Genomic DNA, 25,912 nt, shown 5'->3' with positions numbered 1-25,912 from the left:
GAATAGATAACATTTCCAGAAAGAAGGTAATGGAAAACTGAGTATCAGCGTACAAGACGCATCCTGTTTTTCAGACCTGTTTGTAAGAGAAAAAAGTGCGTCTAATACACCCGAAAATACGGTATTTATCTACTTTAGTATACAGCTTTGAATATTTATACTTGTTACGGAAAAACAATATGTTAAACGTTTCGTTGTTCTTTTTGCAGTTGGGCCACCGTACCTACAGATGTTAATGCATTCCACACTTTCCAAGCAAATGTAATAAGTAAGTGCATCCCACTCATTTACGTTCTTGTAAACAGGTTTCAATTGAAATGTATTAATTTGAAATATTCTAATTGCCTCACATTGACGGGAAAAAAATAATTGCCTCATTAATTTGATTCTCACTCGATTAGTCTATGTACACAAAGATATTAAAATACTTAATTGTAAGAAACACTTATTCATATGTGTTATTTATGTTCATTTCAGCTATTCCAGCAGCGATCATTCAATTTCCCTTCTACGGACTAGGATTGGAGTAAGTACAAACTGTTAGAAAATCATAAAATTTCAATGATGCATCACCATCTACCAAAAAGTATTTTCTTTGATTTTATGACATGTGTGTCTAATATCTGTATGACAAGCAACCTTTGTCTATACCCTATCTATATTAAAACTTGAATAAACCACATATTTAAAGCCTTATAAGAATTCAATTAGATTAGGTGATCATTTTTCAGAGAACAACATATTTTTTAAAATCTCTCTTTATTAGAATTGCTACAGTGCAAAATGCCACGAAACGCATTTGATAAATAAGAAGGACCACAATGTGGTTAAGTTACGTCTTAGCTCCGTAACGCTACAAATATACGTATAACGACTTTATGTATTGTACAGGTACAAACGTATCATCTGAAGTTTCAGTTGTAGAAGAAATGCATTTCTAAGAAGAGATTTATGTTCAAAGTCGAGTCTACGTGTGGAAGGGTAAGAGGGGGCAATAATTGAATCACAATTCATTAGTCACGAGTTTAAAAACCCAATAAAAGGATTGCAATTTAATAAGTTAATGAACTAACAATAGGTTACAATCGACTACACTAAATGTCTAGTATTACGTTAGATAATCACAGATTTCGATGAAAGTTTTTTTAAAATTTGTGTACATAAAGAAACATTTGAGAAAATAATTCTAACCATATTACAAGTTGAATAAACCGTAGCCTATATTTAATGGCTTTACAAGAATAGAGTTTGTGTTCTTTACAGCCTGTCCTATTCATAATAGTCTTATATTTTAACATGAACTTTTGTACGTACACAAAGTATTTTATATTTCGATGGGCCTTCCCGATGGCGTACTGGTAATGTCGTCGCCTTGTAATCAAGGAGTCCCTGGTTCAATATCCGGTGGAGGCGCATAGTGGTTCGAATTCCACTTTAAACTGTCCAGTCCTGATTAGCATCTCTGTACATAAAGTGGACTTAAAATCAATAAATCAACAACAAATATTTTATATTTCGGTCAAGTGCAATAAATTTTAGAATAAATTAACTTTAACGAAAACAAGACTTATCAAAGAAACATAAAATATTCTTGCCATATTGCATTTTAGTTACTTTACGTCGCTTCTCTGGCATTTTTGGCCAATGGCGTGTATAAAGATGAGTGTATGAAATTGTTAAAGGGACAATCGCAAAGATCGCCCATACACAGGGCGCGACTAAAACCCTGGATTTATAGTGAAATATTCTTGTATGTGTATTTATGGAGGAACTATTGAAATAAATATCACATGTGTTTTTTGTGTTTCTTTTTTCAGATCCTTAAATTATGGCGCAATAGGCACAATACTTGGACACGAACTCACTCACGGGTTTGACGATGCTGGTAAGTCCGTACTTAGTAATGATTAGTTCAGACTAAGTGCACTATTATATTTTCTGTATAAATGTGATAAATTATTCTTACTAGATTCTTCTTGGTTTTGTTTCTTTAAAGTCTGGTGCATTATTTCTAGTAGTATCAAATTAAAATAGGTTTGCGGTTTTACCCAAATAACAATATACACAAGATATGTGAACTTTGGAAAGCCAAGATTTCTACTCGACTGGTATATCTGTAGGTACGAGTTGCAGGGGCGTAACTAGGTTGGGGCAGCCGGGGCGGTGCCCCCAAGGCAAAGGGCCCCGAAAGGCCAAAAGATTGCAATGAAATTTGTGACTTATATTTTTGTTAGACTGGCACTGCAATCAGATTACAGTAACGTGTGAGGTAATTTTGTATAAGTGAACGTCTCACAATAATTACTGTGTTAAGCAAAGAATGATAGCTGGGTAAAAACATGAAAGTTTTGACACAGTTAAGCTAGGGTTGCAACGCTGTTCGAAAAATCGGTGTACGTTCAAAAAATAACCCATTATTAGCTTATTACGTACATTGCGCTAGTCATAATTTAAATTTCGTTCTTAAAAACAAGCCGGACCCAAAACATAGGCAGGAAGATAAGAAGATGTGTATGTCCTCAAAGAGAAGTTTTATGATGTTTTGAAACTTTTTTACATAATATTAACAAGCAGAAAGCTAAATTATAGAATTTAGGCTACTGGCCTTAAGGGAAAAATTGAATATTTCAGTTTAACTGTTCATCGTAAAGTCTTATAACAGATAAATATCACTTCCAAGTCGTTGGAGTTATGATCTCTTTGAAATGACTGAGCTTTGGGGACCATTTGAATCACTTGTGGAAGTGATGAAAATATGTGGTAAGTGTTAAATTTCAAGCGATTTTTATGACAAAAGAATCAAAAAGATAAAGAAGCACTTTGTCGAACTCTGGCAGAAACGAAGACCAACTGAGAGAGCTGGTTCAAAGTGTCAAAAGGTTATCCTATTGTAGACACAATTTGCTCACAACTTGATAATCGTTTTAAAACAACTGGAAGGAGTTATAGACACAGAAAGATATTTGATTTGATTTTTAGTTTTGTTATGTAGCGTCGATTTTCTTCCTGTATTGGCTAATCGTGACGATGAGGATGAGTGATGATATATGGAAGTGATGAAGGGACACTCACAAAGAACATCCATGCCCAGGCCGGCATTCGTTGTAGCGCACTGTGATAAACCACTCCTTCACGGAGGTCGTCCCATAGAATGTAATACAACCTATAGACACTGAGCTTCGCAAAGAACCTGAAATAAATTGAACAAACATTTCCAAACCTTTATTTCAGTCACAAATATTAGAAATTCCTTCAATCACAAGATAAAGGACGTGAATGAATTGAAAGAGGGTGCTGATACAACATAGTTCATTGACTTTCAGTTATTCTTATGTGTGCACGGCTTATTTCATGTTCCTTATTGTCCATGTCACAGTATCAAAGGTAGGGAGATTTTCTAAACTGAAAATTAAAATAACCTATTTACGCAGTACTAGGAACAAGTCAGGAAAACTTTAGTGGCTTGGTTTTAATTTCGATTGAAAATGACAGAACCAAAGAAATCAATTTTAACAAAGTTATCGATGCTTTTGCAAAACACAAAAAAAGAACATTTTAATCCTAAAATTACGCATTTTTTGTATTCGCAGATCGGGCCACTACCATATCAGTAACTTGGGGCCCCACTTGAGTAGACTGCCCAGGGGCCCCCATGGGTCTCTGTACGCCCCTGACGAGTTGTTTTGTATCTCTAAAATAAGTCCAGGATAAAATGCATGTACAATACATTTTGACATCAAATGTTTCTACAAAGCTACATAACACAGTATCATTCGTTCTTGTTTAGGATTTAAGTTTTCATTTTGCTAAACATTTCGATATTCACAAAAGAGATGTCTGAAGAAGTACATTTAAAGTATGCAAATCTTCTCATAATATCTAGGGGATTGAAATAAACTTTTCAAACAAATATTTTTTAATCACTACCAAACGAACATTAATGTTTGTGTTGCAAATATTGGAATTTTTCTTCTGTAGTTGAGATGTAATTTTACGAGGAAGTTCTCAATTTGTCGTTTAAGATTTCAAGTGGTGACTAAGTTTAATGCATTAGCACGAATGGCACCTAAGTGTTAAGGTCCAGTTTCGAACACGCTGATATGCACATATATAGGCTACAGGGTAATTCAAAATGAATGGTGCAACTTTTCATAGTTATTATGACGTTAGTATTTATGATAGAAAATCAGACAAGGCATCAATATAAAGAGGAACTCTGGAAGTTTTACTCACATGACTCACATTATAAAGATTCAACATTGGAACCACGTGTAACGTGAAAAAAGTCCAAACGAGACAGCAAGTAGTTGTCAATGATTTCGAAGGCACTAACAATTCACAGTTGTAACTTTGGCAAATCTTTCGGAAGGGTGAAAACATTCTACTACCGAAACGCATGCGGAAATGTCTTTGCACCATCGTGATTGAATCAGTTCTCGATAGCTCAAACGCACAATACGCCTTCAAAATCACAGATAAGTGGGAGTAATGTGAGGCAATGGGTAGCAAAAATAAAGACGGAATTATACAGTATAGGGCTGGGATGGGTGTGGGAAGAGGGAATAGAGGGGAGAATTCATATGCAGATGCTAGGGGCCATACGTGCCACACTGGAATACATTAACAAACAGAAAATTTTGGCAGAATGCGACGCAAAAATATCGTTAACATCAGCGAGAATAGTGGATACGGATCGAGAATTGGGAAAGAGGAACTACGTGGATTTGTGTGGGGCAAAAGAAAGGCCAGGATTGGCCTGGTTCAGACTGGGGGGATGGGCACAAGTTAAACTAAAACGGGAGAACGGGAGCGTAGAATGCCCGCTATGGGGGGAAGTCGAGACGAAATTTCACATTCTTCTCCAGTGCAAAGAAACAGGGGAGGCAAGACAAAAATTTATCAGGGAAACAAATGAAGCTAACATTGAGAATATAATGACAAGCGTTATTAGGAGGGAGAGACCGAGAAGGGGGAATCTGGGAACTTTCCTACACTACGCCTGGGTAAAGAGAGCAAAGAAGCTCAGTGGTGATAGCGAACATGCGTGAAAGGGAGGGGGGCTACTAAATAAATAAATAAATAAATAAATAAATGTGAGAAAATTTAGGAATTACTCAGGTATCAGTGCAAGTGTAGTCGTATCATATCCGTTCGATTAAGAAATATTGACCCTGGCAGACCTTGTCAGCTCCTGCTCAAGAAATGTGTTGGGTAAGCCTTTCACAGGAAATGGTAAGAACACTGGCCTTTGGCAAGAGGTGACGAGAGGCCAAGCGAGCGTTTAAATAGGTGCGCATGAGAGCGACACGAGGTATTTTAATCTGGAATCATCGGAGAAGCAGGAGCTACTGGTCTTATTTCTAAACCGAACAGGGTAAGCTAGTCTACACCCTTATCTGCCATTCGCATTGCTCACTTCAGTCTAAACCGAATCATGAGTTTATTTTAATGGTAAGTTAGATATTTGTACCTGCCCTTTCAGGGCTGTCTCTACCATCAATAGTACTAATCGGGAGGGGCAAGTTACATCCCTATTTAAGATCCCCGCGTTCATGTTGGAACGCTACGTAGTGAAAGAGTTGAAATGAAATACTGTTTGTGAACTCCCAAGCAGTGTGAATGTGGAAGTAGACTGAGAGGAGGAAGGGTGTAGGAAAATTATACTAAAAAAAATCATCCTTGTATGGTATGTACAGCTGTAAAGGTTCGTACTGGAAATAAATTCTATTCTATTCTACTGGTCATTAGCCATTTTGTGACACTGGCGATCCTGGTGGAGCATCGGCTAAGCAGAATAAGCCCACTAAGTGGGAATAAAACTTCCAGAGTTTTTCTTCATACTGATGCCTTGTCTGATTTTCTATCATAAATAGTAACGTCATAATAACTGCGTAAAGTTGCACCATTCATTTTGAATTATCCTGTATATGTACTGTATATACAGTCACCAACAATAAAAATGTTCAATTTTTTTCCGGTGACTGTACATGGTCTCTGTCTGCAGGTCGTCAGTACGACAAGGATGGTAACCTGCGACAGTGGTGGAGCAATAAGACGGTGGAAGAGTACAAAAATCGCACAGAGTGCTTCGTCAACCAGTACAACGGGTACATCATACCGGAGATTGACACTGCAGTAAGTTAGCGCTTCATATCACTTTTGCTCATGCTCTTTTGCACATAATTTTTTGCATTGCAGATTTTTCCTTTGTTATTTTTGCTTGTGATTATATTTACTTAATTACTGTGCTGATATCATCTCTTGACATTGTCAGGGGTCATTGTCCAAAGAGGTAGATGCCATTTTGCAACAAATAAAATGGTGTGATCCTTGATAAAAATGCCCAAATTACAACAATTACCTCTCTTCAACGTACACAGAAAACTAAATGAATCAAATCTATTTGATGCAACAGAAACGCGCCGATTGATGCACTTAGTGTGTTATTTGACCTTTGCCAAGAGTCAGGTTAATAGTTTAATGCATTTTTGTATATCATTTGTGAAGGTAACGACAAAGTTAATTAAATTTTGAGTTTTTACATGCACATTCCGATATCTTTCTCAATGATACACTTGAAGACTGGGTCTGAGCTACAGACTTTATGCATTTTTGTTTGAGCTGATGCATTTACTTTTCTGTGTAGGACACCTGGACTGCATTTTGCAGTCCCTGGCGCCTGAACTCACAGCCAGTATAATCCTCTGAGGGGATTGTAATGTGCCCTGTTCATATTTGTTTTTGATTGCCCTTTCATCAGTGTCATTTTATCACATTTCATCTTCGGAATTAGTCAACAGTTGCAGAAAAGCGAAGTAAAATAAATAAAATCAAAATTTTAAAATGAACGATTAAAATTCACCTTCCATAATTAAGAATTAAAACGCATCCTCGAAAGTTTCAGCATGTTTCCTTGAATTCTCCTCAAAATGTGAGGATTCAGAGGAGCCTTTGCAATAGTTATCCTCTTTTGGAGATGATAGAGATCCATGCTTTCCGCAGCATACACTCTATATTTCAAAAGTCCCTATGTATTAAGGTCCATGGAGTTGAGCTCAGGTGATCGTGATGGCCATTCCCTTTCTTCGCCAATACCATTATTTCCAGAAGTTCACCCTGAAGATTTCAGCACTGAAAAACGATTCGTTCAAAGGTGGTACCAGTGGCGCCAACTTTGAAACACATTGGTTGGGTTGGACTGAGAGATTTGTTGCAAACATTTGTAAACCCTGGCTTACTTTCACAATAATGAAAATAATGTAGAACACTATTAAACTGGAGGTATAACTAGCAATAAGTAAGTTGTGAGAATTCTTTAAGTGTATAATTACGGAATCGTTTGTTTTGCTAAAAGCTGGGACTTTATTTCTGAAATATAATAACAATACAACGCAAATTATTGGGTGGGCTCGAGCCCCACAAGTCCAGATACTACCTAGGTATTATTTTTATAATACAGTGTGTCTTTAGCAAGAGTTTCACCATAATTTTTTAATTCATTAATGCAATACAATCACTGCTTCTTTGAAACAGTAGCTATGTCAGGCAGTGCTTTGGTTTAACTATAGTATCTTGATTCATATCTTTAACGACAGATAAGATCATATTTTATCCAGAGTGCACAAAATTCAGAATTTTGCAGTTATTATTGCTATTTCTAGGTGGATGGGAGTTTGACTCTCGGGGAGAACATTGCCGACAACGGTGGCCTTAGGGAAGCATTCAGAGCTTACAAGAAGTTCAGGAGAAAACATGGCGACGAACCCAAACTTCCAGGCTTGGAGGAATTCACACATGAGCAGCTCTTCTTCCTAAGCTTTTCCAATGTGAGTAATGTATATATGTAAAATAGGACATTTATAATGTGCGTGCCGATGTCGACCAACAAGGCTAGAAACCATAGGCGTCATTGAGGACCTAACTTTGGAGGGAAGGCAGAATCAAATTACGCCTATGATAGAAACCTTACGAAAATTTCAATGTGTCACAATATTGCACGTTCAACTGTGTCAATTGACACAATCAAACGTGTATTTTTGGTGTCTGATCTGTTCAATTCGTGCATTTTAGTGCATCATACACGGCAGCTGATAAAAGTTCCCTTTAATGCATCGAAAGTGCATCCTTAGCAGTTTATGCGCTTTAAAGTGTTACTTGAGCCAGAATTCATACATATTGATGTCAAATGAGACATTTTGGGTTCTACGTGTATGCATTCCTCTGGGTAGTGCATGTACATTTAAATGCATATTGTCTCATTTTACTGTGCTTACATCGATATTCTGTACTAATGCTTCGATAGGTTATTGTTGTACACAAACACCTATTTTTAGTGACCACATTTCCAATTTTACTACCTACATTTCCTACATTTAATGCCTACAGTAAAATTTACGATACTCTGCAGTCAAAATTTACAGTCTGGCTGTTAATTTACACAAATTGGATGCAACCGGTTTTAATTTCAATTTGATTATGAATGGCAGATACGTACGAGCACCATAATTATGTTTTAAGAAACGGAATTATCAAAGTTATTGAATTACGTTATATAATGGCTGTAAATACTTAAAATATGTCATTTTTCGGAAGTTACATATCAATAAAAACTGACTGTTTGCAGTGTATCTACAATTTATGCATGTAGTTCTTCTAAACATACTTTTTTTTCTGTGCACATACATGCTTGTAATACCCATTCACTATTTATGGATGGTGAGGCATGATGATAATTTTTTCTATATTTCTTTCAGCTGTGGTGTGAGCACTCGACTCCCCTGGTCATGGAGAATGACCTCATGGACGAGCACAGCCCCAACATGGTCAGGGTGTGGGGTTCCCTCTCTAACTCTCCGGAATTTGCCAAAGCATGGAAGTGCCCTGTTGGAAAGTTCATGAACCCGCAAAAGAAGTGCCAAATATGGTGAAAAAATGGAGTACCAGCAGCACAATTCTCAGAATCGAACTACGTACTGTATATATTATGTAGTTCACAACTACGTAATATATAGTTCATATTTATTTCAGCTATTCACACCATATACTAGTCATTATTTCCGATTCTCACAACTGCAGTTGTGCCTTAAGCCATGTGATAATGCATGCAATGCAGTCACCCATTGGCTGTGCTAGCTTAACAATGATCTCAATTAATCGATTATAGTGACAATCAACAATCAAACATGATACATTATAATTCATGTACACTTTTCAATGTCAATTTGAAAATTTTTACTACAAACAGTAGTTGTGTGTTACTGTTGTTATTTATGTACTTTATGCCAGAGAAGTATTTATGTAATTTACCTCATATAACCACGGCAATATCATAAGAATAAGAATATTTATTTCCGTTGGGTTAAAATGTCAGTTTACTTTGGATAGTTCATTGTAAAAATTAAGGCATATCTCCAATACATACAATTATGACCACACGCGGCCGTATATGAGGGGGGTTTAACAGGTACAAACATTTTCCATTGGTTTAGTAAACATTTTGTACTAATTGTGTGATCAAATAGACAACATCTCAAAATTGGTCAAAATACCGTATTATATTGGTAGAAAAGATTTTGAAAGCTATATTAACATCACACACACGCACAAACACAAAAGTAAAGTTAAATGTAATAAGAAAATTATAATGGTTAATATAATTAATGTACGCCTATTTGTATCCAAAATTTTTAAAGAGGAAATTTTATTGGTTATAACTTCCAATAGTTTGTTCAGAATAATAAATGTTAATAATTAAATTCCTAACTATCAAAACTACTAAGTTGAACCCTTATAATTATCTCTCTCTCTGTCTCTGTGTGTGTGTGTTCGTGTGCATGTATGTATGTGTGTGTGTATATATATTCAACGATTTTCAATGAGATTATCATGCAGAAAGATACGTCAGTTGTAAAATTTAAAAAATTAACAAGGTAAAATTACAACAATACAATAAGTGAATATGTGATAGACCATATGCTCTTCCAAGATATTTAAACACAAATTAAATTTAGCAGATGCACTAAATTATCAACCAGTAAAAAATAGAATTTTTCTTGAACACAAATTCGAACCTACTGAATTGTCACTGAACGAAGACAAATGTTTAAGTAAAAGAGTGAATACCTTTGCAATAGCAAGAGAATGTAAATATTACCGTGCATTCTCTCTTTATTTATTTATTTATTTATTTATTTATTTATTACTAAACACAACAGGCGAATGCCCAATTACAGTGTTCTACATTTCTTATTTATCTTTACACTCAGTACATCAGATCTTTACCACCATGTACAATATATATAAGATACAGATATAATATATTATAAATTACATAAAATATGGAAATAAAATAAACAAGGATAAATCAAGGATAGAAGTTATTTACATTAAAGAAATATATTAATTATGTGTGTAATAAATTACCCGTAAATAATTGACACACTAGAAAGTACGTACATATATGTAATTGAGTATAAAGTACGAAAGAAATATATATTTACAAATATTGCGTTCATGTTTACATTGTTGACATTTATTCTTCCATTCCTTGAATAACATTTTTGAATGTCCCAATAGGCATGTGAAATATGTCTAATTTTGGTTCCCTTTCGGAACATCTGTTGTACAGTTCACACATTCTCCTGATAGGTGATTTATTTATAATGTTCGATCTTCTGTTACTACAGTAAAAGAGGCCCCCTTTGGATCGTGTCTTGGAGATAGGAACACGTATGTGTATTTGTTCTAGAAGATGTTGCACTTGAATATTATTGTTCATGATTTTGTATAAGAAACAGAGCAATTGCATCTTCCTTCTTATGCTGAGAGAAGGCAGGTTGTGGTGTTTACAGAGGGAAGTGTATGATTCGTATCGGGGATATATGCCTGTTTCTTTATAAGTGGCGTACCTTACGAATTTAGACTGCAGCATTTCTATTTTATGCGTGTACTTTTTGTCCTGAGGAGCCCATATTTCTGCTGCATATTCTACTTTGCTTCGGACTAAAGCGTTAAATATTATTTTCATTATTTCTTTGTTCATAAACTCTTTACTCATTCTAATTGCGTACCCTAGGTTCCTGTGTGCCTCATTTACAACCCTTTCAACATGTGTTGCAAATGTAAGTTTTGAATCAAATGTAACTCCTAGATCTCTCATCTCGTTAACCCTTTTAATTTTTGTGTTATTTATTTTGTAATCGAATTCAATTTGCTTTCTGTTGCGCGAGTATGTCATCGTGCAGCATTTTGCTATGTTCAGATTAAGATCATTTATTTCGCACCACTTTGTTACTGTATTGATTTCACTTTGTAAGGATTTGCAGTCATCAATATTACAGATAGTCTTACCGAATTTCAAGTCATCGGCGTATAAGAGTCTGAATGAGTCACACAGGTACTTTGGTAAGTCATTGATTAGAATTAAAAATAACAGAGGTCCGAGATTCGAACCCTGGGGGACTCCTGAGAAAACTGCGAACTCTTCTGTTAAAATTCCATAATAAGATACGTTCTGCTTACGGTCTTTTAGATAAGAAGCAAAGAAATTTAGTGCTGGTTTGGAGAGGTCGTAACACGAGAGTTGGGGAATACAATGTTCAATGTGAGCCAAACAATTAGAAATGGATTGAACCTTTTTTTTTTTTTTTTTAATATTTTGTATTAAGTGCATTATCCTTCATCAAAATCCACATGATTTAAACATGTAAATTTACTTTATTGTATTTAGATCAAACATTATTCCTAAAACTGTCTCTAGAGATTACTATTTACAACAACAACTTATCACTGTTGTAGAACACTGAAGATATATTTCAGTTTGAAACATCGTTTTCTATATAAGAAAATTCTCATACTTTTTCCGCGCACATATCTAGTCATTTTCAGTAGCATAACTTTCCTATGCATTGTATATGCACATGAACCTCTTGTATTGTGAAATATTGTTTCGTAACCTTAAGTCTGTTTTTGTAATATTTTATGATTTATCATTATCCAAAAATGTTTGAAGCAAACAGTAATGGTGCTAATCATTGCATAACCGCACAAATTGGAAATATATCATAATTTTTAATGTTGTACATATTATTAATCCATCCAAGTGTACGAACAGCACACGACTATTTCATACAGCGAAAGTTAATTTTATGTAGTTACAGAATGGATCAACTCTAGTCTACTGAAAGAAACAGTAATTTATGTAATGAAGAAGGGACCAAAAAAAAGATATATTTGTATTTTATCATGTTGAATATTAATATTTCATGTATATAACGAAGTCATATGTCAATAAAGATGTATATTTTAGTTTATGATTGCATTTTAATTATTTTTTATTTATTTTATTTAATCACCTGTTCAAAAATACAGATTTTTCATGCACTAACTATTCCTGTTAAGATATAAATATTTAAGAAGCAGGCATAATATGTACTCACGTTTTGAAAAACAATGCTTTAGCCATAAGTCGAATCTAGGACCTGTAGAGCGTTGTGCTAAACACTGCACCACGGAGGCTGCTGATATTTCTTAATGGAACCAGACGCATCAATATACCAGTAAGTGCCTTTCTTACGGGCGTAACTTGGGACCTAACTTTGAGGGGCAGAATCGAACTTGGGGTCTTAACTTTGGGGGAGGGAGGGGGGGCGTAATTCAAAAGGTTTTCTATCCATTAAACATAGCGTCTGAAAATAATGGGAAGGCCAAGTACCCCTTGCCCCCTCCAAGTTACGCTTTCACATCAATAACACTGAAAGCAATTAACTTTCAGTGTTATCTCAACGTTAACTGCCATTGGTATCCCGTGCGACAGTAATGCCGTTTGAAATTTTTAATGGAAGTCGCTTCTTGCGTCTTAGGTGGTTGGTAGAATTGTTCCACCCTTCTCTGCGCCCTAAAACCAAGCATACTGAAGATCATTCCAAACAGGAGGATATTATTGTAAACAAGGGGCTGTTGGAGTATTATACTCAAGTGCCAGAAATCATTGGATACCTACCTAATGTCATGTGGGACCTCCTTTAGCTCGGCGAAGTGCAGCAACTCGACGTGGCATGGACCCTACCAGTCGGCGGAAGTCGCCTGAAGAGATGTTCAGCCATGCAGTCGCTATAGTTGTGTGGTTGTTGCAGGTGCAGGATCATCTCTACGAATGGATGTTTCGAACCTATTCCAAATGTGTTCCACATGGTTCATACCGGGCGATATAGGTGGCCAAATTCGTTGGAATTGTCCAGAATGCTCCTCAAACCAATTGCAAACAATCGTGGTTCGGTGACATAGCGCATTGTCATCCTGGAAAATCTCATTGTTGTTAGGGTACATGAAGTTCATGAAGGGCTGCAAATGGTCACCAAGCATTTTCGGTCAATGACTCGTTCAATTTGACCAGAGGACCCAAACCATGCCATGTAAACACGCCCCACACCATTATGGAGGCACCACCAGCTTGCACAGTGCCTTGTTGACAACTTGGTCCATGGCCACATATGGTCTGCGCCACACCCGAACCCTACCATCAGCTCGGACCAACTAGAATCGCGACACAATCATCTAGGATAAAATTAATTTGTGCATGAGTCCAAGTAAGACGCTGCTTCCGATGGGGTGCTAATAGTAAAGGCACTCTAACTCTAGTCGGTCTTCTGCTGCTATATCCCATCAACGCCAAATTTGGCTGAACTGACCTCACAGACACTTGTCTCATACGCCTCTCATTTACTGTTGATGTGATTTCCCGCAGTGTCGCTTGTCTGTTAGCACGGACGACTCTGCTCAGACGTCGCTGGTGGGAGGTACTCTGCCTGCAATGAAGTACTCTCGGTATACCCTTGACACTGTGGATCGGAGAACGTTGAATGCACGAACAACTTTAGAAATGGAATGTTCCATGCGATTAGCCTCCACTATTATTCCGCGTTCAAACTCTGATAATTCTCGCCGTGTAGCTATAATCACGTTAGAAGACATCTCAAGACTGACAAGAGTACAACTGAAAGCACTGGTAACGCTCTACCTATATACACCTGTTACGCGATGCTAGCGCCACGTGAATATTTGCATACTGTTATCCCATGACTTTTGGCACTTGAGTGTATATGTAACCACTTATGCTACATGGTAATATTACAGCTAGAGCTAAACGCACAATTATAGAGTTGCAACATTATGATCCAAAGTAACAAAAAAAAATTAACTTACCGATACAAACCCCCGCCCCCATTCAGCCCAACAATCAGCCACATAGTCGCTTACAAACAAAGTCTGTCACATGGTGTACAGCTTAGTAATTATTGTTTACAATCAATTCTCAGAAGTATTCGAATAGTTGTGTGTTCAGTAAATTAACAATGTTTTCAAATTTCCTTTAAATATACCAGAAAAGAAAAGAAAATAATATATTTATGAATTAAATTATAAGTGTTAGCAATTATTATTATTATAATAAAGAACTCTAAATTTTAGTTAATAAAAAAAGATACATATTTGTCTGGTAGCCAGTAGCGGTGGCAATTGGGTACTTTCTCTTGGTAGACAAGGCCAATATTCTACAGAAGGTCGTTCGGGATCTCTGAGGACAATGTTGGAAGGGTGATAAGTTCATGAAAACTCATGTCGCCACCAACGATCATGCTCAATTGGAAAACCAGCATTCCGCGCTATAGGCCAACAACGTAATTTCCATTGCAACAGACTTTTCCGAAGAGTTATCATGTCCAACTTTTCCCACTCCTCCTCACAGGCTTTCCAGAGGCCATTGAGAGTGTGTGGACGTCTCTTTCCTAAGGCCCGTTTTAGGAGTCCAAATGCACAGAAGTCCATGGGTGACCCATCTGGCGCCTTGACCGGAATGTCGCTGTAAGGAATTGCACGGATGCCAGTTTCCACCTCCATTCGCTGTAAGAACAGACGAGTCGAACGGGAGGTATGGCTGGATGCTTTATCTTGGTGCACCCAGACCTGGTTTTTGCCCCCCCCCCCCATACAGTGCCGGGATATCTATGTTATAAATGGGTGTTAAAACCTCATCCTGATAGTACGTGGAGTTCACCTTCACAATATTAGCTACACGGCGAATTGCTAGCTTGCCATTATAGCAGTATCCAGCGATGATCATGAAACCCCGTGGAAAACTTTCCTGGCATTCTCGATACAATGTTTGATGATTGTTTTTGTCGCGAGGGCGGTAGTAAATCGCGCGGGGTTTGTGACAGTCACTAAGGTAGACATATGCTTCGTCTAATGTCACCACATTTTTCCATCTCTCCCCTGCAAGATAGGTCTCGTAGAGCTTTCTAGCGTTCGTGCGACGTTCCACAATGTGACGAGGCAACAGCTTGTGAACTCGCCGCTTATGCCGCATTTCTAGTTGCAGGTCCTTCTTGATTATGGTGTTCACTGTTGACACAGACATTCCCAACTTACGTGCGATACTCCTTTGGGGGGCAGGGTTACCACCCGACACAAGGGCCTTCACTTTTCTCACTATGTCCGGTGTACGACTCGTAGCTGCTCGTGGATTTGCCTGTTTCTTCCCCTGTGGAATTAGGCCCAGTCGGCCTTTGCCTTTTTTGTTCAATACCGCACCGATCCCGTTCTTCGATATCACAAAACCACGCTTCTTGCACATTCCTTTGATTGCCGAATTCCTATATATAGCATCGGAAAGGGCTGTTATGTAGCCCTCCCAGTATGGTTCAATTTTCTTCGGCATCGTTGTAGGTAAATGGCACAACACTCTGCACACGCTTTCTCGGTACTGACGTGACTCAGCATGCACCGTTTGGACGGACTGACGTTGATAACAGCGCCGCCAGCGGCTTTCAAAATCGTCACCAGAGATCCCGAACAACCTTCTGTAATTGATAAAAGAAGGCATACTAGCATAATTAACGTTCGTTCACATAGAGGTGCTGACTATGCCAATGACCATTATTTAGTCATTGCTAAATTAAGAGAAAGACTCTCAGTGGTAAATCATAAGCAACATAAACAACAAAGGATAATTTGCTGATGAAAGAATTAAGAAAGATTGCTAAATTAAACTGTAAACAGATTTGATATTTTGCAAAATATAAATGATGATGAAAACATAAATGAAAAAGACGCAAATGAGAATTGGGAGCATATACGTAATGCAATTGAATCAGTAGCTAAATAAAATATAGGATACCATTAATGCAGAAAAAGTAATCCATGGTTTGATAATGAATGTCATAATCTAACAGAAATTAGAAATCAGGCTAGACTAAAGTGATTAAATAACTCTGATGATGCGAATTTAAACAATTATAATACAATAAAGCGAGAAGTTTAGAAGCAAAACAAGAGATTACTTGAAAAGCAAAATTAACGAAATTGAAACAAACAGCAAAAACAAAAATATGAGAGATTCATATAAAGGTGTAATTGAATTTAGAAAGGGGTGGCAACCTAAAGTAAACTTGATAAAATATAAAAACTGAATTTTTGACTGACCCAAGCGATATTTTTAATAGATGAAAGAATTGTTTTAATGACCCTTTAAATGCTCATGTAGAAGATAAATCAGAAGTAAATGATCTTTAGTACCAGTACATAACTCGATTGAAATTTAAGATGCTATTAAAAGGCTAAGAATAACAAAGCACTTGGCATTGATTTCATACCAGCTGAGGAGAAGGATGAAACCTCCCCCCCTGCGCTTTCAAACCCCTACACTTCCTGTTCAGTTTGGGACTGGAAACAATAACTCGTGCTTTGTTTCAGACAAATTACCAATTCAGAGAGTCCCAAGTGGTGTCGTCCTAGTTAGGGACTCCCAAAACTGACAGATGCTGCTAGTCCTTTGGGAACTTCGTCTTCGTGGAAGTCGTCCAAGACAAATTATACTGACAGCAGGACATCCCATTCCAGGGAAGCAGAAGAAAATGGAACATATTAATCTTCGATCTTTCCAAGTTCAACGAGCCACATGTTGTGCGAGCCCTTTAACTTTTTATGCATAACACCCTGTAACACGATTTTTGTTCCTGTGTAGTGAGTTTTATTTCCTAAAGGCTTCTGACCGGAAACCATAGAAAATGCCTATTATTCCCCTCAAACTTTGTTTTTGTGACCAGGACAGTGTTATTTTTTAATTTTACCTATTTTCAATGAGAAAATATACGAATTCGTGTTTTTCAATTACATAAAGAAAAAAAAACAAACACATATACATCAAAAGTGACATATATTTGCACTCTAGTTGTGAACAAAATTATTGCAAAATATTTAAAAATGAGTAGTTTTCCGGGATTTACGATTATACTGTACATTACTTTCACGAATCAGCCCCCAAATATAGTCTCCCATCATGTTCTCGTTATACTGGCCTTGGTAGCGACGTTCGAAGTCCAATATATCTTGATGGAAACGCTCGCCTTGCTCCTCCGAGTACGCTCCCATGTTATCCTTAAATGCATGAAGGTGAGCATCGAGGACATAAATTTTCAGGGACATCCTGCAGCCCATTTTGCCGTAGTTCTTCACCAGAGTCTCAACCAGGTCCACATAGCTCTCGGATTTATGATTGCACAAAAAGCCCTTAACCACTAAGACAAAGCTGTTCCAAGCCGCTTTTTCATTCTCACTGAGCTTCTTGGGAAATTCTTCGCACGCCAAAAGCTTCTTTATCTGTGGGCCGACGAATACATCGGCTTTGATCTTTGCATCAGACAGCTTAGGAAAGAAGTCTTGAAGGTACTTGAAGGCTGCTGACTCCTTATCTAAAGCTTTGACAAATTGTTTGATCAGGCCCAATTTAATATGGAGTGGAGGCATTAGCACCTTGTGGGGGTCTACCAGTGGCTCCCACTTGACGTTGTTTTTTCCCACAGAGAACTCGGTCCTCTGTGGCCAGTACCTCTTGTTGTAGTGCTCTTTGGTGTCTCTGCTCTCCCATAGGCAAATATAACAAGGAAACTTGGTAAAACCGCCTTGGAGACCCATTAGAAATCCTATGATTTTGAAGTCTCCGATGACTTCCCATCCATACTCATCATATTTCAAGGTATCTAGCAATCGCTTTATGCTGTTGTAATCCTCTTTGAGGTGGACTGATTTTGCTAGTGGAAGAGACGGGTATGTATTTCCATTATGAAGAAGCACGGCTTTAAGACTTCTGGACGAACTGTCAATAAAGAGGCGCCACTCATTTGGACTGAAGTCAATTCCAATTGCTTCAAACAGACCGGTGACATTGTGGCAGAAGCAGAGTCCATCTTGACTTATGAAAAAGCTGGAAAAACTTTGATGACGCTTCCTCTTATCTGTTATTTGCACACTTTCATCTAATAAATTCCACTGCTTAAGCCTGGACGTCAAGGGTTCTGCATTGGACTTGGTGAGACCAAGATCTCTTATTACGTCGTTAAGATCTTTTTGATTGGGGTAGTACGGGTTTCTCTCCTCGGCTCGAAAATTGTAAGTATCAAGATAAATGTCTTCCTCGCTCTCTGACTTACTACTCTCGTCTGAAGAGGGCAGCTTTTTCTCCGGAGGAGTGGGCACGGGAAACTCAGGGCAATGTGGCACAGGGGCGATGGACAAGGTATATCCGGATATATAATAGCTTGCGCATTCTTTCCAGCCCGACGTTTGGAAGGATCCACCATGCAAAAGTAGCAATTACTTGAGTGGTCAGTGGGTTCCCGCCAAATTCTTGGGATAGCAAACTTCATGGCTCTCTTTTCTCCTCTGTACCATCCTGCAAAAGACAAAAGACAAAAATAAACTAATGTGTATTTTCACAACATAGAGATATGTAGATATATATTTAATATGCACAAAATTATATACTTTTATTAACTTTGTCAATCAGGTGCACAACTGCACCAGAACCGTGTGATTTAGGTGCATTGCTATTGATTAGGTGCACAAGCAACTTACAAAACAGGATGTACAATTCAACATTAATGTGGGTAAAAATAAAGTATATAGCAGTTTATTAAATGTTAAACATGTAAGGTGTTAGTAAAAGTAATTTTTCAAAATACATTTGAAATAAACAAAAAATTCTAGGCCTCTTCAAGAAAACCCTCAATATTTAATATATAATTGAAATTATTAAAATTTTACATTTTAATTTTCCGTCTTACCTTCCAGAGTTTTTTTGCCGTTCTCGCAGATGAAATGAGGTGCCCAGGTTTTGTCTTGTTCCCCTAGAGACATGCCGAAATATGCTCTGTATTCTTCACACATTTTAGCAGATGCTTTCAGAGAGTACTTATTTCCTCTTTTCTTTATAAAATGGCCACAGACATAACAAAATTCGTCTGCCATATACTTGCAGCCTCTTGATGCCATTGTAAACGTGTATCTAATTAGGCAGCTAGGACGACAATGAACCGCTTCAAACTGCACGATTTGCACTATTGTTGCTGGCAGAATGCCAAGACCTGTCCATTTCAGTTATAGGAGAGACCAGTATATTGCTACAGCGCGCAATATGACACGTTATTTATCTTCTTTATTCGTAATGAGAAAAAACGTGTACTGGTAAAGGGTAAATCTCAAAACATCATTGTCCTGGCTGCAAAAACAAAGTTTATGAGGAATATTAGCCATTTTCTATACTTTTGGAACACAAGGCATTAGGAAATAACAATTATTACCCAGGAACAGAAAAAATATATTTTTTTTGTTACAAATCAATAAAAGAGTTGTTGTGAGCATTGGTTCACCTGCCAAATTCTACTCCTGAATGAAAAGACGAACTCAGAGCTTTACTAGAGTGCACGTTATTATGTCAAATTCATAAATTAATTTGTTTAATATGGAATAAAGAAGAAATTCCTCAACAGTGAAAAAAATCCATCATTGTTCCTGTGTTTAAAAAAGGTGATAAAATGAACTGAAATAATTACCGTGGAATTTCTCTCCTCTCAACATCATATAAAATATTATCTAACATGCTTTTAACAAGACTAACCCCTTATGCTAATGAAATTATAGGTGATTATCAATGTGGATTTGAACGTAACAGATCAACTATAGATCACATTTTTCACATCAGACAGACACTTGAGAAAAGTGGGAATATAATGAAAATGTACATCTATTTATAGATATTAAAAAGCATATGATTCTGATAAAAAGAGATAAATTATATATTTGTCGAATTTAGAATACCTAAGAAGCTTGTTAATATGATAAAAGTATGCAAGAATGAGACAGAAAGTAAAATTCTGATGGGTACTAACACAGATAAAGATATATATAAGATATTAATTAATGTGTGTGACGGATTAAGACAGGGAGATGTATTAGATAAGATAAGATAAGATAAGATAAGATAAGATAAGATAAGATTTATTTCCATCCACTTAATCATATGAGTACAAATAGCACTATGATATGAGATAGGTCAATTACATGTATAATTTTGAGTACAAAGGAATTAACATTTACTTAAGCAGCCTTATAATATGCTGCTAAGAAGGTAAAAGAAACTAATGAAGGACTAAAATTAAATGGTCTGACTCAACTAGCTATATATAGAAACACTAGAGAGGCAACGACGCAGCCATCTTGGAAACAATATGAGCGGGGAGCAGGTAGCTCGCAAGTGGTCAGGCAGGCTGAACAGCTGACAGTGGCGCAGACGTTAACAAGCCGTAACCCACGCATTACAGCTAACTTGAAACACTTAACAAGGAACACTTACGCATTATAAAAGATTTCTACTATCGTACAGATGAGTTGTTTACCTTTTCTAGCGAAAGGTTAGAGCTGCATAACGTGCTAATACAAAATTTGCACGCATATTGCCTCGCGGAACGTTCCTCTTTTGCACAGAAAGATAGCCCTTCGAGACACAAAATAACTTGGAGAATTAAATACTTTCTTCGTTTGTGCGCCTTCATGGCGTGGTGCTAAGCACAGGGGAGCACTTTACCTTTTTTTTTTTTTTACCTTTACCTTCGTTTGTGCTTATTCCACAAGGCTCCGATAAATATGTAACTGCAGTATATTATCATAGCCGGCCCTAGGGAGAGGCAACTCCGGCCCCGTGCCAAATAAATTAACTGTTTCCATCCAGTTTTTACGAGTTTATAGGACGCTGCTGCTTCCAATTAAGCAACTAATCTCATTTTCTTGACTTCACAGATTCCTTTGACAGATTTAAATACCAGGCTGTCCCAGAAGTCCTGCACCATCAGCACACTGAGCTCCAAGAGGCATGGCCGTAGGCAGGAAAAAAATTCGGGGGGGGTTCATTCATAATTGTTCCCAAGGGCGTCGCCAGAAATTTGAATAATAGAAATAATAACAATAATTGTACAATAAATTAAAATTTCATAATAATAAAACAATTTTATTCCATAATAATAATACTAATAATTATTATTATTATATTATTGTTATATCCTTGAGGGGCTTACTCAATCCAGCAGATCAGTGAATATCCAGCACAAGTTTCTTTTTTTTTTTTTTTACGTTTCATGCAGTGTGTACTGAAATGCACAATTATTATACTTCGTCATTAAACTTTAGATACCTTCAAGAGAAAAGCTTTAAAAGTTAGATGGAAATTTTAGTCATAAAGTTTTTGTTGTTTGACTTTAAAATTAAATTTTTGGAATTTTGAAAAGTGTGGAACCAGTTATTCTTTTTGAAAACTTAGCGTGGTGCATGGATTGTAACCTCAATCGCGAATGTAATGTGCTACAAAACTGGAGATCCTAGGTTTGAACTCCTATCAAGGGGGATTTTCGACTTTATCGGACAGGGAATTTAAAAGCTTGAAAGGGAATTTTGGGACAATCATAAGGGAATCTTCAGTCTATATTCCTTGTGACGCAGGAACAACACTGGAAAGATAACAGCAGAAGTGAAAATGGAGGGGTCGCGAGTGGGCTACGATTCTGAGAATAAATCCTGTTTCAATCAAGTTTCAGAATTCCAAATGTATGAAAATTCTAGATCGATCATTTCAACATTGTCTCCTTGTATTTTTGTGATGTTTCGAAAAAAAAATTGAAAATTAGTTACAGATTTTTGTTTCTGAACTTCCATTAATCCAACATGTCAGAAGTTTCGGGGGGGGTTTGAACCCTAGAAACCCCCCCTCTAAATACGGCCATGCCAAGAGGTGAGGTTTGCGAGGGTAGGTGGTGCCACCGGTGAAAGGCTGTTGGCAGGCATAGAGGACAGGTTCGTGGGATCAAGGGAAGGCACGCACAGCATGTGTAGCGAGTGTTCCCGTGAAGTTAAAGTGGGCACGATGAGTGAGGACCAAATTGCACTTCGTGCAGTGCTACGTTTTTTTATGGAAAAAACGACTAACAGCAGAAGCGTCAGTGGAGGAAATTTGTCGTGTGGAGAACGAAGAAGTGGTGAATCGGTCGACAGCTTCCCTTTGGTTTAAAAAAATTGCTTCAGGTGATCTACGCCTCGCGGACAAGCCCCGCACGGGGTGACCTCCGATGGACATTGACGAGCCTCTGCAGGATGCTGTGAATGCTACACCACAATCCAGCACACGTGTGCTAGCAAGAGTGGTTGGGGCACCCAAATCGACAGTAAACCGTCGCTTGCATGACATGGATTACACCAATAAAGAGCCCCGACAAAGTCCGCACGAGATGACAGAGGTGCAGGCCCAGCGCAGAGTTGCAATTTGCCAGACATTGCTACAAAACCCGCATGATCTTCGTTTTTGGAGGAGAATTGTGACAGGAGACGAGAAGTGGGTGTTTCTGAAAACCCCGATACACGTAAACAGTGGGTGAAAAGAAGACAGGAGGCCATCGCCCATGTGAAACAGGACAGGTTTGGGAAAAAGCTCATGCTGAATGTGTGGTGGAATATTGACGAGATTGTCCATTACGAGTTTGTTCCAGAAGGTCATGCTGTAACAGGTGAACTGTATTCTGAACAATTACGCCGAGTGTATGCCATTCTGAACGGGAAATACCCGGCATTAACGAGGAGGAAGAGGTTACTGCTGCAAAATGACAATGCTCCCAGTCACCGGTCTCTTAGAGTTACCAACACACTACGGAGCTAGACGGATTTGAGTTGTTACCTCATCCCGCCTATAGTCTGGAAGTTGCACCATCGGATTACGGTTTGTTTCGCTCTCTCACACATTTCCTGTGTGGTCGGCACTTCAATTCATATGATGAGGTATATTCTGCCTGGCGTGAGTTTTTCAATTCTAAACCTGCCACCTGGTATCGCCATCAGATTGAACTGTTGTCGCAGAGATGGGTGAAGGTAATTGAACATGGAGGCCTGTACTTTGCCGAATAAAGTCTGTCTTTGTTTCTGATATTCTGTGTTTCGTTTTCGCCCTTGTATGGTGCAGGACGTCTGGGACAGCCTGGTATATCCAAAATTACTGAAATCATATTCCAAACAAAGAACTCCATAAGATTCGTGTTCAAATATTTTTTTTATAAAGTTGTTAATGTGTACTATTCGTTTAATTATAGAATGAAACCATGAAGTGAGATTATTATTTTACATGAAAGAGAATTTCACAACAGCGTCAAAATTCAACGCAAAGTAAACAAAAGGGAATTATGAAAAACTGTTATTGGTTATGATAAAAAAATTGCCACTTTGTAGACAATGTTACCTGCAAGAAAAGGAATGTGAAATGCTGTCTTGAACGACACCTATTCTTTTAACAATGCCAACTTCCGTGGCGGCCCTGAGATTTGCGAAGTCCCAAACCTTATAACATTTTTCTATTTCATTATTCATATTCATACTCTGCCATAAAACACCAAACCTCATGTACAGTCACGGACACTTCTGGGTTGTAACAGCCCCATATACTTTCAATAGGATTGCTACAACCCAGAAGTATCCGTGACTGTAGTTTGTTTGAAGTTCATTTTCAGTCATGGTGGAAAGAAATATATTCTACTCATTTATCAAAAATAAGTACCTATATATTATCGATTTTGCGAGGCCCCTGTAAGAGTAGGCTCTAGGCGACTCCTTGTCCGCCTATATACAGGGTCTTCTCTGACCAACCTGTATCGAGGTGAAAAGAAGTCAGAATTTTCGCGAGTATAAACTTTTGGTGAAAACGAAATTTTTAGTAAATACAGGTTGCATTCATGCGACAAACGTTGTCTGCTTTCAGTATGTGACACTTAACAAGATGTTCGTATCCCGCACGTATTCAACAAGTCAAAACCAAAGATAATTAATTTAATTCTGCTTCCAAAAAAAACCCTGTTCTTTTAGCCTTCCTTGGACGCCGAGTAGTTTACAGTATTACATAGATTACATTGTCTAAATGCATTCCATATGTATAGTCACATCAGAGCCGGCCATAGGTGGGTGTGGGGTCTGGGGCATACAATATACGCTGGACCTCTATTTTTTTTATTTTTTTTTAGAGATCTGAAAAAATCAGACTTTTGTTAATTAGTCTGAAGTACAGATGCTCTACATTATCACAAAAACAAAAAAATTATAATGAATAAACAATTAATTTATGTACTTATGTACATATTTCGTATTATTACATGAAGGAATAAGATGAACACGTTGAAGATTAAAATTAAGAATTATGGGATGCTGAGTTTCTAAATTAGTCTTTCTCTTCATTTCAATATCAAACTAATAATTTACGCATAAAAATTCCAATTTTAATCATATCCAATAACATTCTCTATGATAATAATTCTCGTTTGCTTTCTTTTCATTGAATTTTAAGTCTGAAGTGAATTTACATGGTTTCATATAAATAATATTTCAACTCCATGAATTCACGAATAGTACATATTATTTTTGATTGACATGTTTGGATCCGATTATTATGTAGTACTTTCATTATAATATGGTGTCAGTAATTTTGATATTTTAAAGAATGTAAAAAGAATCCATGATGTCAGAAAAAAATCAGAATACCGGCGTCCCACAAACTCGTAATAAACCTCCAAATAATTTTATCTGCTGTGGGCTCCCCTGAAACACGGAGCCTCGGGGTTGCCGCCCCTTCCCCTCCTCCCCCGCTCTTGGGCCGGCTCTGATCTACATTTGCTTGATTTACATTGTCTACGCGTAGACGTGAGACGCTGCTTATGATATAAGGATGGGCATAAGAAATCAGAAATTTCCCTCTCTGGTTGTGCGAATTCTGCTTGCTATACTTCAAAATATAATAAATAACAGTAATACAATAATTATTTACGAAATATATGGCGATCATTTTGTTTTATCACTTGTATTTGTGCAGTTACAAGGTGAGCACACCTTCGGTATCTTGCGCTTGCTTCGTAAACACCCAATGTTTTGATCACTCAGGATGTGGCTGCCGGTTCTTCAAATGGTCACAGCTTGGCCGCGTGAAAACCGGTTTAGGTCCTCTCTAGTGTTCGTTGGTCTCACTCAGTTGTTAGCATATGCGGATGATGTAGACTTACTAAGGGATGATATAAATACAATTTAGAATAATGCTAAAATATTTTTAGCAGCAGCTAAAGAGAGAGGTTTGGAGATGCTTACAGGCCGAAACCAAGTGTTATACAGGGTGAGTCAAAATTATGTGAACACTATTTGAGAGAAAGTATTTACTCAGAGTTTTCGTTATACAGAGTCTCAACCTGACCACCAGCACGATTAATGCATTCAAACCAACGTTCAACAGTACAATTTAGTGCCAGAACAGACATTTCGGGGGAAATATTGGATATCCCACCTTTTAATCTGTCCTTGAGTTCTTCGAGGTCTCTCACTTTTGTACTATACACACGCTCCTTTATCATACCCCATAACCAGAAGTCACAGGGTGTGAGATCCGGAGAGTGGGGAGGCCATGACAACTGTCCGCAGCGACCAATTCAACGCCTTGGGAACTTTTGATCAATATAAGCGCGAACGGTACAAGCAAAATGGGGCGGTGCACCATCTTGTTGAAAATACCCTT

At 37.5% G+C, this 25,912-nt stretch overlaps 1 protein-coding gene across 1 annotated transcript in view; it reads left to right on the top strand.

Annotated features, from left to right (window-relative positions):
- The window catches only part of LOC145978953 (neprilysin-like), a 104,167-nt gene extending 94,352 nt beyond the window's left edge, over positions 1-9,815 (top strand). Inside the window, exons 15-20 of the mRNA XM_083111965.1 lie at positions 210-268; positions 478-526; positions 1,818-1,885; positions 6,005-6,135; positions 7,662-7,826; positions 8,754-9,815. Coding sequence (XP_082968091.1) covers positions 210-268; positions 478-526; positions 1,818-1,885; positions 6,005-6,135; positions 7,662-7,826; positions 8,754-8,927 — 646 coding nt within the window. The 3' untranslated portion in view covers positions 8,928-9,815. The remainder of the gene's footprint in view (positions 1-209; positions 269-477; positions 527-1,817; positions 1,886-6,004; positions 6,136-7,661; positions 7,827-8,753) is intronic.
- Positions 9,816-25,912: the final 16,097 nt, after the last annotated feature.

This window comes from Lepisma saccharinum, chromosome 25 (genome assembly GCF_977018435.1).
Source record: "Lepisma saccharinum chromosome 25, izLepSacc3.1, whole genome shotgun sequence".
Taxonomy (NCBI): Eukaryota; Metazoa; Arthropoda; class Insecta; order Zygentoma; family Lepismatidae; genus Lepisma; species Lepisma saccharinum.
Note: the sequence above shows the minus strand (reverse complement) of the source record. Positions and strands in the feature narration are given on the sequence as shown.